The following is a 15294-nucleotide window of genomic DNA, read 5'->3' on the forward strand; positions in this document are numbered from 1 at the left end:
ATTGCCTTCTCCCTCTCACCTGCCTAATTCATAGTCAGCTGAAGCCATTTGTAGCTCTATATTTTTAATGGAGGGATGAATATTAAAATGTCGCCAAAACTATCACAAGCCACATAGAATTTGAGAGGCAGAGAATCAAACACGTTATGCAAACAGAGCTGATTCGTAAAATATTCAAACATGTGGAGAGGAGAATAACAATAAAGGGCTTGTTACTCATTTTCATCAAAGTTTATATTGAAATTCAGTCAGCAAAGGGAATGAAAGTCTGAAAATCAGGACACAAAAACACAGTAAAACGTTAAGTAAAAACACAACAGTACAGCATATCTTCTATCCATTATTGCCTTTTCTCACAGCTATCAGGTAATGGAGTTTGAAAATCCCCATCATCCACTATGAAAACTTAATCAGATGAAAACAGCCAGAGAAGCTTTTATCCATCATCAGTTTAAAGCTACAATGATTTGCGCCTATTTTCTGATTGCCACCTTTTACCTCTGTGAGCCAGTTGTGTTCATTGCCCATGACAAATTTACTTCAAAGGAAGCCTCCATCATGACCCATTTTCCTTTCCACCAACAGCTGCGCTTCTGTCCAATAAGGCACAAAGCTGGAATTTTCACCCCTTGTATTGAGAGCTGGTAAGGCAAACCACGAGTACAGCTCTGAGGCAGAATTGGAGGTAATCACTTTCATATTGCTAACATCATAAATCTGAAAATTATGTGAAGAAACTATGCACTGAGCCAGGGAAATGCAAGCTGCACACACAATACAACATAATAAGACATATAATGAGTGTAAATACAGTGTAGAGTATCCATACCATAATATAAAAGGAGAAAAAAAATGCAGACATGGACTCCATACGCATTGAATCTCAGACACAGATGTATAAATTACAGTTTTTTTCCCCTCTATCTCTACTCATTAACACTCACGCTCCATTCACAAAAGGACGAAGAAAGAAGGGAGACCTTATTGGAAGTCTTGCAGTAAAGACTGTAAGTCAAATCTGTGCAATGCAGTCACAAAAATTAAACTTCGATGCTTTTACAAAGAGAGGTAAGCACTGTGATAGAAACAGGCTATTCGAATTGTTGGCTCTGAAACAATTACGACTTCATCTGTACTGCACAGAAATAAAGAGCTCATTAGAACTGATTCTTGCTTAAAAATAGTACTGAGCTTCTGTTTCAAATAAAAACGGTGCTTCGAATGACACGACTGTGCTCTTGTAATGAAAGAATGAGTGCAGATTATCTTGAAAATACAAAGATATGTAAATATGGAACAGAATTTTAATTTGGCAATAACAACAAACAAAACTGTCTCTGATGCCCGCCTGTTATCTATCTATTAGATATAGTGGCTGTGGAGTGTTGTTGCAGATATGGCCTGCTCGCCACCTCAGATCATTGTGCATGCTCACTCTTACACCTACAGTCCTTTTAGATTCACTAATTAAAAACCTTGAACCCACAATAGTCTTGCTTTGAGGCGACAGTTCTAGCTGCTGCACCACCATCCTGTTACATTACAGCAAAATAAATGATGATGTAGTGAACTCAATATAATACAAACTCAAACCTTTGGAAGACTCCAACATTCCTTTGGGGGGGATGTTCGTGTGTAAAGACCAGATGGGGGATTTCTATACCAATAGACCGAGATCATCTAATTTACAACAACCTTAGCCCTATGAAAGCATTTTGGGGAGGTTTTCTCATTCCCTCTTTCCACAGACCTGCACAATAAACCTAGGTGGATGCATTAACAACTTCGTGCTAACTAAGCTGAACAAACAAAAGACCCTCTTAGAGAGCATTGGAGAAGAAACAGATTAATAAACTCCCCACATTATCTGGACAAAAGTAAACCAAAAGTGACATCTGCTCTGATAACACAGTGGGGTTACATGCGAGCAATTGGATCCGATTAATGGCTAAATTACAATAAGATTGAGTTATTCAGCTCATGTAACAAGCTTAATCCGACAAGAAATCGAATCAGATCGGGTTACTTGCGATTGAATTAAGACCCCGGGAAAACTTGATCTGAGTGTTCTGCGCAAGCTCGAGATTTTTTCCCCGCGATCGTCACCCGGAAGTCGAAGGAGACGATATTACTGTTGTTGTCGCTGCCGTCAGAAAGAAACAAACAACGCGATGGAGAATGTGTCGGTGTGTATTGCGTTTGTGCCATAACCAGCTCATCACAAATGTAGAGGGACGTAGCTTCACCTTGCTCTTCGTTCGCCATCTTTCTCGAATGCCTTAGTTTTGTTGTTGTTGGTGGTGAAGATGTCAACCAGAAGTGGCTCTATTAGTGATAGCTGAAATGGGTACAGCGCCACTTATCTACTGTGGTATTGCATGCTTTGTGCCAGTGATTCGATTCATTCACCGCCATGTAACAAAGGATAATTACCCTTGCTCAGATAAGGAGCATAACCCAACTATAGCTATAATCGAGTTAATCTCATCATGTAGACCCACTGACTGACAGGCGAGAGACAGACGTCTCATGGCCTCATGGAACTGGATTATTTTACTCAGATTCACTTTCAGTCGAATCCATGGCTTCTTTTCCAGTTTTAGTGTATTGGTGTGGCGGCGTCACAGCATCACACACATACCTGGCATATACATACGAGGTTAAATAAGGATTATTGAGATGTGGTAAATCCTTATCTTTTATCACATTACTCTACAATGATTTGCCTACAACTTCATACATATGCATTGCAAGAAAGGAAGTAACAAAGGCACAAGTAGAACAGGACTTATGAAGAATTGGCTTCAATTGACTATGTTTGAAGCAATGCCATTGTGATGAACAGTCCAACAATAAGACACCACACGCTCCATCGACAGACAGAAAATAGGCGAAAACTGTGGGGAATGAAACACGTTGTCTTACCTATTGCCATTTCTATGATGCTCATTTGGCTCTCTGAGGGGAAAAGAATTTTTGGCGGCTTGTCTGTCAGGGGAGCTGTGAAAAGACAAACAGAGAGAGAGAGCACATTAAATTCCCCACCGTTCTCCCCAGTGGACTGTAGGAGTATGATTTATTCATTAAAGACCACAATAAAAGCTGCATAAAAATGGGTACAAATACAAGGAAATATAATATTTAAAGGGTGAACAGAGAGAATAACAGGGGATAAATTACAACTCAGAATAATATTCAAAGCTTTAAAACATCAATGCAAAGTCCAAAGCAGCTGCTGCTTCTGTGCAATTTGCACTTTGTGTAAGTGATGCTAATGTGGCTTTGACACAGACTGCAACACATCCTGTGATGTATATACAGTAGCTGTGTCACACATTTGTGAATATGCGTTATAGGTAATAATCATTCAAAGATGCAGTGGGCGCTGCTCAAAATGCAGCTGCTCAAATGTGCACAGAATAATGACGAGAATAAATAATAATAACCATAATAATAATGACAATAACCACAACAATAATGATAATAATAATGAGCATTTAAAAGTGGATCATAGTTACATTACAACATCTAGTCACAACTCCCTTCGACACAAACTCCAATTAGACAGCTGCTGAGTAACAAAGACATGCACTTAGAGGCTCCTCATTATAAAGACTCCCTAATTGGTTCTAGTCTTCAAAGTGGAATCAGAGAGGTTTTCGATCTAAGCATGCATGGAAATACTCCAAGGGATGAGGCTCGTTTCAGTACAAATGCGTTGTGGTTTGACTGGAGCGACAATTGCGATGCATAACAGCCGTGGTACTAACATAACTGCAAGCCAACACACCTTAATAACTACATATCAACAGCTTATTTTATCTTGTTTCTTTATATTCTGAGAATCCTAAGAAGACATGCAAATCTCCGTTTGAGAGCTTTGTGATGCAATGGCAAAACTCCTAAAATGGATTTTTTTCACTGTTCTGTTAGATGCAACAGGCAAGATTCTGCCTTAACGATGACAGTTAGACACACCCACAATGGAAACAATCCAGTTTCACTTCATTTTCTTGATTTACAAGAGTAAGCACCTCTTATTTAGAATTATTTTTTCAGACTCAGGCAACTTTATCGATAAAAGGGGACAAAAGTAGTATCATACACCATTTTACACAGAAATGTCTTAAAACTAGGGTAAGTGCTCACATCTATAAGATCTAATCTAACTTAAATATTTGACACGACTGTAAGGGATTTCTCTTTAAAGGATATCTTAGGCACTTCTCCTCAGCTTGGTAGATGTCATTGGCCAAGTGTTGTTTCCTGCCTCAAGCAGCACCTGGAGGCAGGAAAGCATGATAGTGACTCAGGTTACACTTTTGATTACTGGGTTGTTAAAACAGGAAACAGGAACACATGCACCCACAATACCAGGAAATTTAGCCCTGGTAATTGGGTTGTATTAACATTCAGATACTGCACACTGCCAAGGCCAGTTGGTATGTGCAAAGCAAGTACTCAGAAGTTCATTTAATTATAGCAGAAGAAAAAAAAGTCTTATATTAATGTGTCTTTACATTTGATTTAATTTGTCTTTCTGAAATAAGAATGACCAGCTGGCAGAAATTTAAGCTGTTGACAAAAACAATCTGAACCTGGTTACCAATGCAAGGGCTAAATAACTCAACTTCAAAAGCATTTTATTTAAAGAGATGAAAACATTCCCTATATCTGGTAATGTTTTCATGCAAATCTGTACACTGCTTAAAAACCAGATCCCACGTCAGAATCTACAGAGAAAAATATTGAAAGGGCTCAAAAATTCTACAGCATTTATGTTTCCTTACGTCTTGCTACACGATGGCCTTAACTTTAACCATTTTGCTTCGTCGTTTTATTCCAGCTATGTTTGACCTCTTGATAGAGGCTGATGTACTCGTTTTGTACCACTAATTTAATCACAGAATGTAAAGGAGGCGTGGGCAAGGTGTCAGCTCCCATGCCACCCATCGTGAGCTGAAGACAGTCCTGTAACTTTTTTGCCTCAATATAACTCATAAATGGGAGTTAGAAAAAGAAAAGAAATGGTAAGGGTGTGAAATCAATGAATGTGGTTCAGTTCAGATGTTGCATAATACATGGTTAGGGACGAGACGTTCAACCATTCATGAGTCAGTTCCCTTCGTAACAGTGGACTGTGCCCTATACAAAACTGCCAAGGAAAGCATTGAGAGGAACAGGTGAAACTATGTCTGCCAAACATGTATAATGTTGATTAAATTCCTTTTTTTTTTTTTTTTACTTTAGCCTCCAACATCTTTATCTCATCCAACTTTAAATGAAACTGGGACCCCTGTAAAGTAGCTCATTTATGCAATTGCTCCTAACATTAGCATCTAAAAACTGTGGAGAAATGGAGAAATGGAGCAACACAAAGCCCAGGGCTGGAGACTACATGTGAGGGAAGAGTTTTTGACTTGTGAATCATCATTTGTGTATTTTACCAACCTGTACCTGCTGTCACTGGTCAAACTGCAGATGAGAGAAATGTAAATATCTGAGTGCAAAACTGCAAGTCAAGCATTTTCTGTTTGGTGTAGGTTAGGGTGAGCTTTCATCCAGTAACAACGTGCTTCAAGTGTTATCAAAGTGTTGTCAGTGTCCATTTTAAGTCCAAATTTATGTTTACATGGCAGCTCAAAGCTGAAGGACAGATCTCAATCAGGACGCCCTGCGGCAGATGGAGAAGGGGAGTTAAGTGGTGCACTCCAAATCCTAAAATAAGGTGCTATGAAAGCGGCTTTAAATGAACTGTAAACAAGGCAGTGTTGTAGTTTGTAACTCTGATATTTTGACGAAAACATGTCAGGCATTTAATTATAGCCTTTGGAATTTTGATCATCTTGTGAAAAAAATTGCATAATATGCCTCCTTTAAGGTCAAACTGCTCTATTTTTTATAGATTCTGTATTTTCCAACGAGGGAAGGGAAGTAAGGATAAAGAACTGAAGTGGGTACTCAAGTTTTTCACTTTAGCATCAGGCACATAACTGATACATATAAAAGAAACTGTCTTGAGGAAATTATGTGGATTGTCAGAGCTAGAAGGCAATATGGACAAACAGCTCACTATGCTATAGGAAGTCAGTCGGTACTTTTACATGCTCAGTGAAATCAAGCTTCTAACCCTCTCTGGGGGACATGATTGTACATGACGTTGAGGTAATACACAGGAGGGTTTCATTAGAACAGAGCTACAGTCCAGAAATCCTATAGTGTCCATAGGTTGACATGTAGTCTTAATGGACTGATTTTTAATCCCAATTTCTGACATGTTAAGCAATCTAACAAGAGAAACAGAAACATCTCTGAATGAGATCTTTATTGGGAATTTAGCTTTGTATGCAATGATGTAATATACAGTTAGATTTTACTGTGGTTGAAAAGAAATGCTTGATATATCTTGTGATTACTCTTTGTTGTTACAAGCTGCTGTGCACTGAACAGGAGCTGCGGACCACCTGCAGAGTGAGTCGGACAGTTTGAGTCCAGTTGAGTGTATACATGAAGGAGTAATTAGCCTTCCAAACATAATACCTGGCTGTGTTAGTCCAGCGGAGCTCATTTTCCCAAATTTCTAGGTCAGACTAACATGTCTATTTGCATTTCAAGTGTCTGGTTTTGGTGGGACCAACACATTAATTCCTTTTTTTCTCATGCTGTGTAAACGTATAGAGTGAGTCATAACATTGTCACATAATCCAGATGCTCATAATCAACTTGGGCCGTACATCCAGAGCGGCCCAAGTCACTTCAGAGTTTTATCATTACCAACTCTAAGTTAAAGAGACATGCAACTAAAGCCGAGGAAGACATTTTTCTCTGTTTATTTAAGAGCAGTAATGCCTTGAGAGGTATTAAAATATATATTGTAGAGCTTCTTGCCAATTGTAATGTGAAAGCTGGTTTTGATTAGCAGGTTGCACAGAATGAGCTGAAGGTGAAATCCCAACCCTGGAAGGTAATCAAAATCGTGGTGCATTTTTTAACAAGCTCAGAGAACATGGAGTTGATTCTTGGCAAGTGGTTTCATTTTTTAAACTAAAGGTAACAAAGTAGAAGAAGACTGTTTTACTCTAATAAACATACTGCCCTTCCTCCAAATCAAGGGCATGCGGTTGATATGCTGTTAGTCAGTGGGATCCCACCAAGCTGGAAGGCAGGCAAACGTACATTTACACACCGAAACACAGATTCGAGAAGCATTAGTGAAGCTGGCTGGTCTTCAACAATAAACCATCCTTCTGCGTTGGGTTATTATGAGTGGGAGTGGGCAGGCTTCTCGCCGGGGGGCCAAAAGCACATCCAGTCTGACCTGCCTCCGTGCACACAAACATGCACAGCAGTAGCACATTAGACACAATCACACACACACATTCCTATGCACATAAACGCTGAAAAGCCTGACGTCTGTTGGAGCCCTAGAGAAAATCTTTAAAGTGTCCCTCACAGGCCCTGTGATCTGTTCTCGCCATTATCACATGATGATGGATGGAGGGATAGAGTAATGAAACAGAAAAAAAGAGACCTCGTTCTCTCTCATTAACTCTATCATCACCTTTTCTCCCTCCTCCCGTCGATGTGTCACTCGCTGTTTGTCTTTGTAGCTCTGTCTGTCTGTTTCAGTCGCTCTCAGGGCTGAGATGGAGGGAAGATGAAATAGTGGGAGAGGAGGAGGGAGGAGGGAGAGGGTTGTGGTCCTCTGTTCACACCTCATTAAAGACCACTTCAGCAGACATAAGATTAAGAGGAGAAGCACATGTGTGTGCGTGTCTGTGAGCTTGAGATCATTAAAGAAAAGATGCAGTGTACTCACAGTGCATCTTTCCACTGCAGCAAATAAATGAAAGCAGTTTTTGAGAAACTTGAGAGGCAAACCTTGTTAGTTATACATGTACGTGAGAAAGAAATATTCCCCTTCTCAGAGTCTGCCCTCTTGTAAATGAAACCCTCTCATGTTTTTGATCCTGTCAACTGGACTGATGTGAAAATCTGCTCATTTTGAAGATTGTTTTTAGTTAAAAGGTAAAAAATAATCAATGACTTGAAACGATGGCAGATTAATAAAATGCAAAATAGTGTGTGTTTAAAACTATTTTAATTAATGTCACCTTTGCAGACGAGATACCTGTGACAAACAAAGAATGCAATTAATATTTAAGTTTTCTGTTTTAAACTGTATGAGTAAATATTCATGACAAAATTAGCAAGTACTATTAACTTGGGCTTTTGAGCTACTGAATATATGAAAATAGATTCTCACTTAACTAAAGCCCAAAATACAGTGCTGCTAGCTGTTGGTAATGCAACATGATGTCCTGCAACACACAGTCCTATTTCCAGCCTGATATATTCCCCTCTCACCCCCTTGCTTATACGATCTTGGCTCCCTTGGCAGCTCCGTCTCTTCACCTGGTTCTGTTTTTGTCTCATGCGAGTACAGCGAGGAGAAACTACGTAAGGTTAAGATATAGCAAAGACTCAGCCAGATATAGCTCTGAAGATTCTTATGGCGACACATTTGATGGTAATGTTGAATATAATTTTACTATTGACAGTATAGTTTTGATCAATTTCAATATGAAAGCAACTGGAGGCTATTCACTGGCAGTAGGATGGCACTTGACCCTGTGCTGTGAGGCTACTTGGCACTTTAGCTGAAGTATTTCAGCTTAGTTGTTCAATTGACTATTTACTTAACTAAAACAACATCGTTTTAGCTTATTTGTATGTACTTCACATCATGCACTTCATTAATGTTAAAAAGGCTCAGAGAAAGCTGAAATCTAATTCTAATGCTAATGTTCCAGATATTCTGCTGTATTGATGAGGGAAAACAGCAATAAAAAACTCTGCTACCTTCATGTTTCCTTGAACTAATAGAGAACAATTCTGCCTCACTGAAATGTAGAATTATGTCACTCACTAGAAAAGGGTTGATGAAATATTTAACTAAATTAGCTATTTTTGTTTTACCTTCTTCCTCTCCATTAGAGCTGCCAGCTCTAATGGAAATTCTGACATAACTGTGGCGACCCCGCCCATATTGGATGCTGGGCTGGCTCTCTGTCTTCGTCTTTTGTGTGGCACGTGCCCAGTAGGCGCGGTCAAGTCATTTTACAGTTTGAACACTGGGCCCAGGTGTATAAAATGGCTTCCTTGCTGTTTTACATGAAAGCGGCGGGGTTCAGAGAGGGAAACTCTGTTCCTCTTTCACTCCATGCACTTTGGTTTTCATTTAACACCTCACACATCATGTGTCACTCACTCTTTCATGCCTGCACCACTGAATAGCTGATTGACCCACCTCATGCATTCCTTTTTCCTTTCAGGAGTGAAGTTGTTTTGATTTCTAAATAAACTGATGTCTCATTCCCCTACGTTGGTGTTGTTCACTGTTTTTGTCATGATTCATTTATTCGTGACATAACAAACTTAAGGTGGTGAATGGGAAAATGGCCAGTTGAAGGTCAAATCAAGTGAAAAACTTTATTTATTAAAATTTATAATATTTCTAATTATTTCATTATTGCTAAATCGTTACTTTTTATAAAAAGCTGGCTGACCTCAAAAATAAATCAGTATGTCCCCTTTTGTAAATAAAATTTGACATTTGATTACGATGATGTGAACCAGCTCGCATTATAGCAGAGGTGCCATTAAAGTGAAGACTCTGGGACTTTAAGGTGTTGGACAAGCTGGCAGGAATGTCGCAGAACTTGATTGGAGCCAAAAGGACCTGCACAGCTCAGCAGCTGCCAGAGATTGTTAAAAGTTTGGGAAAAGTAACCCCTCTTGAGGGCAGAGGAGATAAATGGACACAATCAGGGAACAATGATTTTGTAAACTGCTGGAAATAAACACTTAACAGATACAACTACCCTCTGTATTTACTGTGGTGTATTTGGAATTACATAAAAAAATCTGAGAAGCCATCAAGTTCTTGCAAGGTATTATAGTGCATCTCTCTTTTTAATGGCCAAATAAACAGGTCAATATTCGGAAAATGCCACTGGCAAAAGTGAGAGCTGGAAATTTCCTTCAGCAAACAATACTGTGAGCACAAAGTGTAACTTGTCAGATAAACATGTTCATGCAATGTGCAGCTGCCTGTGATGCTTCTGTATGATGATTAAATGTTACAATCTTAAATGTTACACAAAGGAATGAAATCACTTTCAGATCTGATTAATTAGCTAATTTACCACTGTAGGAGATAAACAATAACTTCCTTTGAAGACTTTTGATATACACAAATGGCCAAATAAACAGATATTTTTTGTTGTTGAAAAAACATTTATTAAACAAATATGGTCACCAGAGAAGAAATATTTTAAAAAATGGTTCAAAAGTAACTTTTTCAAATATAACATGGATTAAATAATCAAGTTTTCCCCATATTTCATCTGGATTTTTTAAAAAAGTGATGAAATATAGATTCCTTTTAAGGATAAACAGTTAAAGATAAAATAAGTATTTTTTTTCATTTTCATTTTATTCCAGACCTCATAAAAACTACTTAAACTGTCAAACTACACAGTCAACTTAATAACTAACCAAACACAAACACCACAGGAGTATCCTGCTTGAGGGAAGGATCTGCCTCGGTTGAGGCTTAAGCTCAGAAGTGCTTATGAATGTGCTTTACAGCAGCAAGCACAGTTTGTTTTACATTACTGCACTGAACTGCTCCCTTCATGTTGTCCTGAAATATTCTTGCAAAGCTGCACGGTGCAAGAGACCCCAGACATAGTTAACGGCCACATCTGGCCCATGTATTTGAAACACAAGGAGGAGTTACAACTTTGTAAATAAATTCCCTGTGACAAAATCTTGATGGATCTGTTTGTCACCTGCCGTTCCACCTCATCCTCATAGCTGTCTGTTAGCTCCCTGTCAGACTGTTCTGTTGACCATAGATCTGTATGGGTTGGGATGATGAGTACTTTATGACATGCTGATGAAACCCTGTTAGTAACATTAAGGATAAAATATAGATTACATTACATTAAGCCATTACATTACTACCATGAGTCTGTAAACTACTCACAACTCATGGATTCATGTTTTATTTTATTTTTCTAACTTAATCTACTACCTACATCATCTAACTTTTCACAACCTCCTGTCATCCTAGTACCACTACACGGATCAAATTGTGTCTTGTTCATTCATTTTCCATATCACTGAAATATATCTGACCCTCTGAGTTTTGTTGAGTTGCAGCCACTTGATGTGATGGATATTTTTGAGGTGCAAGAGATAAATCTATTCTGAAAGAATATGCTGCTTGTTGAAAATAAGCTCGATGCTCTGGGAGACTCTGTTCTGAAATTGCTATCTTCAAAAGGAGTGAAAATAAAATAAACCAAAGGATAAAAATTAACCCTATAGAAATGACGCTGGAACACTCTCCAAGGATACTTGTTGAAAAAGACCAATATGGCAAACTTTGCAGGAACGAAACATAATAAGGGTTTATTTCCTTATTGAGAAAGGTGTTGTTTTAGAAGATCCATCAAAACAATTGAATATGAGAGGGCTCACCGGATAGGACAACGCATCCAGGGGAAATCACATAAATCACATAAGTACAGGCTTTGGGAATAGCTGGAGCGAATGACTCTCCAGTGAAAGGCTTTGAAATAGAAAGACACTCCACATAATTACTCACAATGATACATACACAGTGAGATTTGTGCTGTAATGAGATGTCTGAAATTGATGCAGAGTGAAATTTTAGTGTGCTGTAAACATTAACACTGCTGGACAAAAGCTATGCATACATGGATTATGAGTGTCTGATCACACATGTAAAAGGCTGCCTGGTAATTAGAGACCATCTGTTTCCTGAGCGGAGGCCACCTGCATCACGTATCCACTATCTATTACCACAGTGTGCAAAAGTTTAGGAACCCCATGACCAAAATTCGTGTTACTGTGAATTATTAAGTTAATAAAAGATGACGCAATTTTCAAAATACTTTAAGCTAAAGAAAGCACATATTTGATATATGAAGTAGTTCTTATTTCCTTTTAAATGGTTTAACAAATTTAAATGGAACAAAGTAAATGGAAAATGTAATTTAAGATTGTATAATTTATGTAAGTTAAGATATTAAATTTGGTAAGTACTTAGCAGCATCTGCAGCTGCTACTTGTAACAACAAGGTTTAAGAAGTCAAAGCATTGGTAGAGCTTTGACATTTTCTTATGATGATTATGGATGAGCATTAGAAACCTAACTACAGTTTTAGACTCCTCGGGTGGTCAGGAGATCTGATTTCCACCACAGAAGCATCGTGGCTAAAATCATTCATGATGACATTATTATCAGTAGAAAAATTTAAAAAAAAAATCTTTCCAATCTTTACTCGCCAATGTGAGGAACAGGGATGCACGGTAAAGCATTATCCCCTTAGGAAGGAGGTGAAGATGAGTCAGAGGGGAAAAGGTTAGCCATAGAAAAGAAGAGAAACAGCAGACATGACAAGGAGAAAGCAGAGCTGCTGCATAACACCAACATGCTAAGATGCATCTTAAACAACGTGTGTGTGTGTGTGTTTAATGCTTGGGGCAGCTTGGGTCACTGCTCATGAGTCCCAACACTTAGTGACGGAGGTTGAAGAGGGAGGGCATATGGGGTTAACATCTCATCAACAACATGCATCTTGCTGACAGCCTCCTTCCTGATTGCCATCCTGTCAAACCCACTTGCCCTGTATCTCAAACAATCCTTTCAAAGGAAGGTGAGAAAATGTTCAGACATTGAATTAGCTTCAGTCAGTGGTTTACAGTTGTTTTCTTTCAACAGTGTCAAGTTCAAGTCAAACAGATATTTTCACCTTTAAAATAGGCTGACTGCAGACAGATGGTGAAAAAAACATGGATTGATCCTTAGTTACTTTAGTGCATCAATGTCTGTGAAGCTAGCAGTGCATATCCTCATTTCACATCTTATATTTAAGATGTGTGAAAAGAAGATAGAAGACGACAATGTAGTTTAACAAGTAGGCAGGTTTACAATTTGGAGGGATTTACTGTTCATCCACCAGCAGCTAGCTCCGTCTCAGTGTCTGCATAGAGCTTTTCAAGCATCTTAACCTCAGATATTGGGCTCATACAACTTCACTGATTGCAGTGACTTCTGAATACAAGCAAAAGATACCCAAATCAATTTTAGAATTAAATCCAAACCGGACAGATCAAAGTCAATCCTCTGAGGCAAGCTAACATGTTCAGTCTGCTAACTGAACAGAGAGCGCTGAGGTCCAACAATAATATCTAATTCAGCTGTCAAAGTCAAGAGTGTCACTGTGTATATGTAAAATAGGGAGATTTTTTTTACTGATAAAAGCAGTCAAATTAATTACAATCAATTCTTTACTGAAATTGTAATAACTCTAAACATAAAACCCACACACAAAAAAAGCCTCTATCCTACATGCTTCTGTTATGTGTCACCAGCTGCCAAATAGAGATGACAGCTGGATACAGGTCCTTGAGAGGATCAAAAAATCTATATGACTGCCCAACACCTGATTGAGTGTTGTCCTTAAGTGTCGGACATTAATTGTAAGAACATGTGACTTTTGACTGTGGCATAAAGGCCATCTGGCCTTCATGGAGGATGACAGGCAGCCGGTAGGATATCAAACACTCCACATGATTAATGTCTTTTAGATGAAATCTGTCGTTCTCAAATTAAAAAGATTGTGTTTAGTTTGCGAAGTAACAATGATGCTGATCAAACTGAAGCGACCAATGGAAAGAAATAGTAAACTTATGCGCTTCATATTTCCCTGTTGTCACCATCCCATTCCAACACATTCATGAATGGGTTGACGTACAGAAGCTCTCCAGTTTCCACTGAGTATGAATATTTTTCAGAACCTAACACATACACCTGCAACTGCTATGAGGCAGAGTAAAGGAAAGATGTACTATTGATTCATACACATTCTTCCATATACTGCGTTCTCAGCAAGCATTGCTTGCCGTTTGTCTTCGCTTTAAATCTAATCACTCGACAGGCAATACCTACGTACTTTCCTGTAATTAAAAAGTGAATTAATCTTGAGCACTATCTGTCATAAAGTCTCCCATTTTCCACCAGCCTGCTTTCTGCTTCTTCCTAATAAATATGTTCAGAGGAATCAATAGGGTTATTACTATGTATATATTGCAGTGGGAATCAGCTTGGCAGGTTGCCTTCGGCAGTGCTACACTTCCTGCTTTGCCTGACCAAAATGCAACGTATGTGGGAGCATTTGAGCAAAGGGCTGTTTAGCTGGAAATCGATTTAAAAACTTAGATGACAAGATTTAGGAACAAAAGGGCAGAACTTTCAAAACCTGTCTGACAGTTGAAAGAAGTTAAGCTTGGACGTTTGAAATAAAGTGAAAGAAAATTGCAATCACGCAGATGTGTAAACCTATTCTGTGTGCTGTAATTAATCATGATTGAGTTGATTACACTTTGTTTTTCCCATAATGAGGACTAAAAAGAGACAAACAGCAGAGAGAAATAAAGACGATGAAGGCTCTTATGCCAAATGACATTCTACAAGCTCACCAGTGGCTATATGAGATTTCACTGCTGTGGATATTAAAAATGCCAATTCTCTATCTGCAGCAAATACATTCTCTCTCATGCCTGCTATCTTCGCAGAGCAAATTATTTCTCTGCTCAGTGTGTAAAAACTTGTTTTTCAAGTCCATTACTTCTCTATTTTCCATAAGCAAAGCCATGTCTGATACAATCTTTTAATTAAGATTTTACAAGTTGCTTTCTCCAGCTCAAAAATGATTTATTTTAGTGTTACAGTATTGTTCCCAAGAACAAATTATAACATCTTTGTTTAGTTTGGCAGATCACTCATCTTGCAGATTTCATCTGTGGAGAGCACTGCCTTTTATTTACAGTACTACATGCTGCTGGAGATTCTTATTACCCAGACAATGTGTTGAGGATACCTAACCCTCTAACACTACAGGCACAGTGGTTCAGTCAAATCGCTATCAGTGGAATTGTACATTTAAACTTTGATAAGAGACTCTGCCTTGTCTGAGCTCAGGTTTTAAATCATTTGTCTATAAATGGTTTAACTACCATTAAACTAATTTACTATATACTTGCACTTTATTGTTCATACATGCTATACTGTTAAATATGTTTTAAATGCTTAATAATTATGTGCTGTGGTAAACCAGGCTTTTAAAAAGTCCAAAAACAAAAACAAGATTTTGTTCGAATAACTATTGTACAAAACACTATACCAACTACTGCATG

General features: G+C 38.4%; 1 protein-coding gene across 2 annotated transcripts in view; it reads right to left on the reverse strand.

Annotated features, from left to right (window-relative positions):
• The window catches only part of LOC140272433 (interleukin-1 receptor accessory protein-like 1), a 237750-nt gene that overhangs the window by 91626 nt on the left and 130830 nt on the right, over positions 1-15294 (reverse strand). For both annotated transcript variants that reach the window (XM_072368001.1, XM_072367923.1), the window contains exon 6: positions 2926-3000. In XM_072368001.1, the coding sequence (XP_072224102.1) occupies positions 2926-3000 (75 nt within the window). The remainder of the gene's footprint in view (positions 1-2925; positions 3001-15294) is intronic.

Source organism: Leuresthes tenuis, unplaced genomic scaffold, assembly GCF_036924035.1.
Source record: "Leuresthes tenuis unplaced genomic scaffold, fLeuTen1.0.hap1 SCAF_1, whole genome shotgun sequence".
Classification (NCBI taxonomy): domain Eukaryota; kingdom Metazoa; phylum Chordata; class Actinopteri; order Atheriniformes; family Atherinopsidae; genus Leuresthes; species Leuresthes tenuis.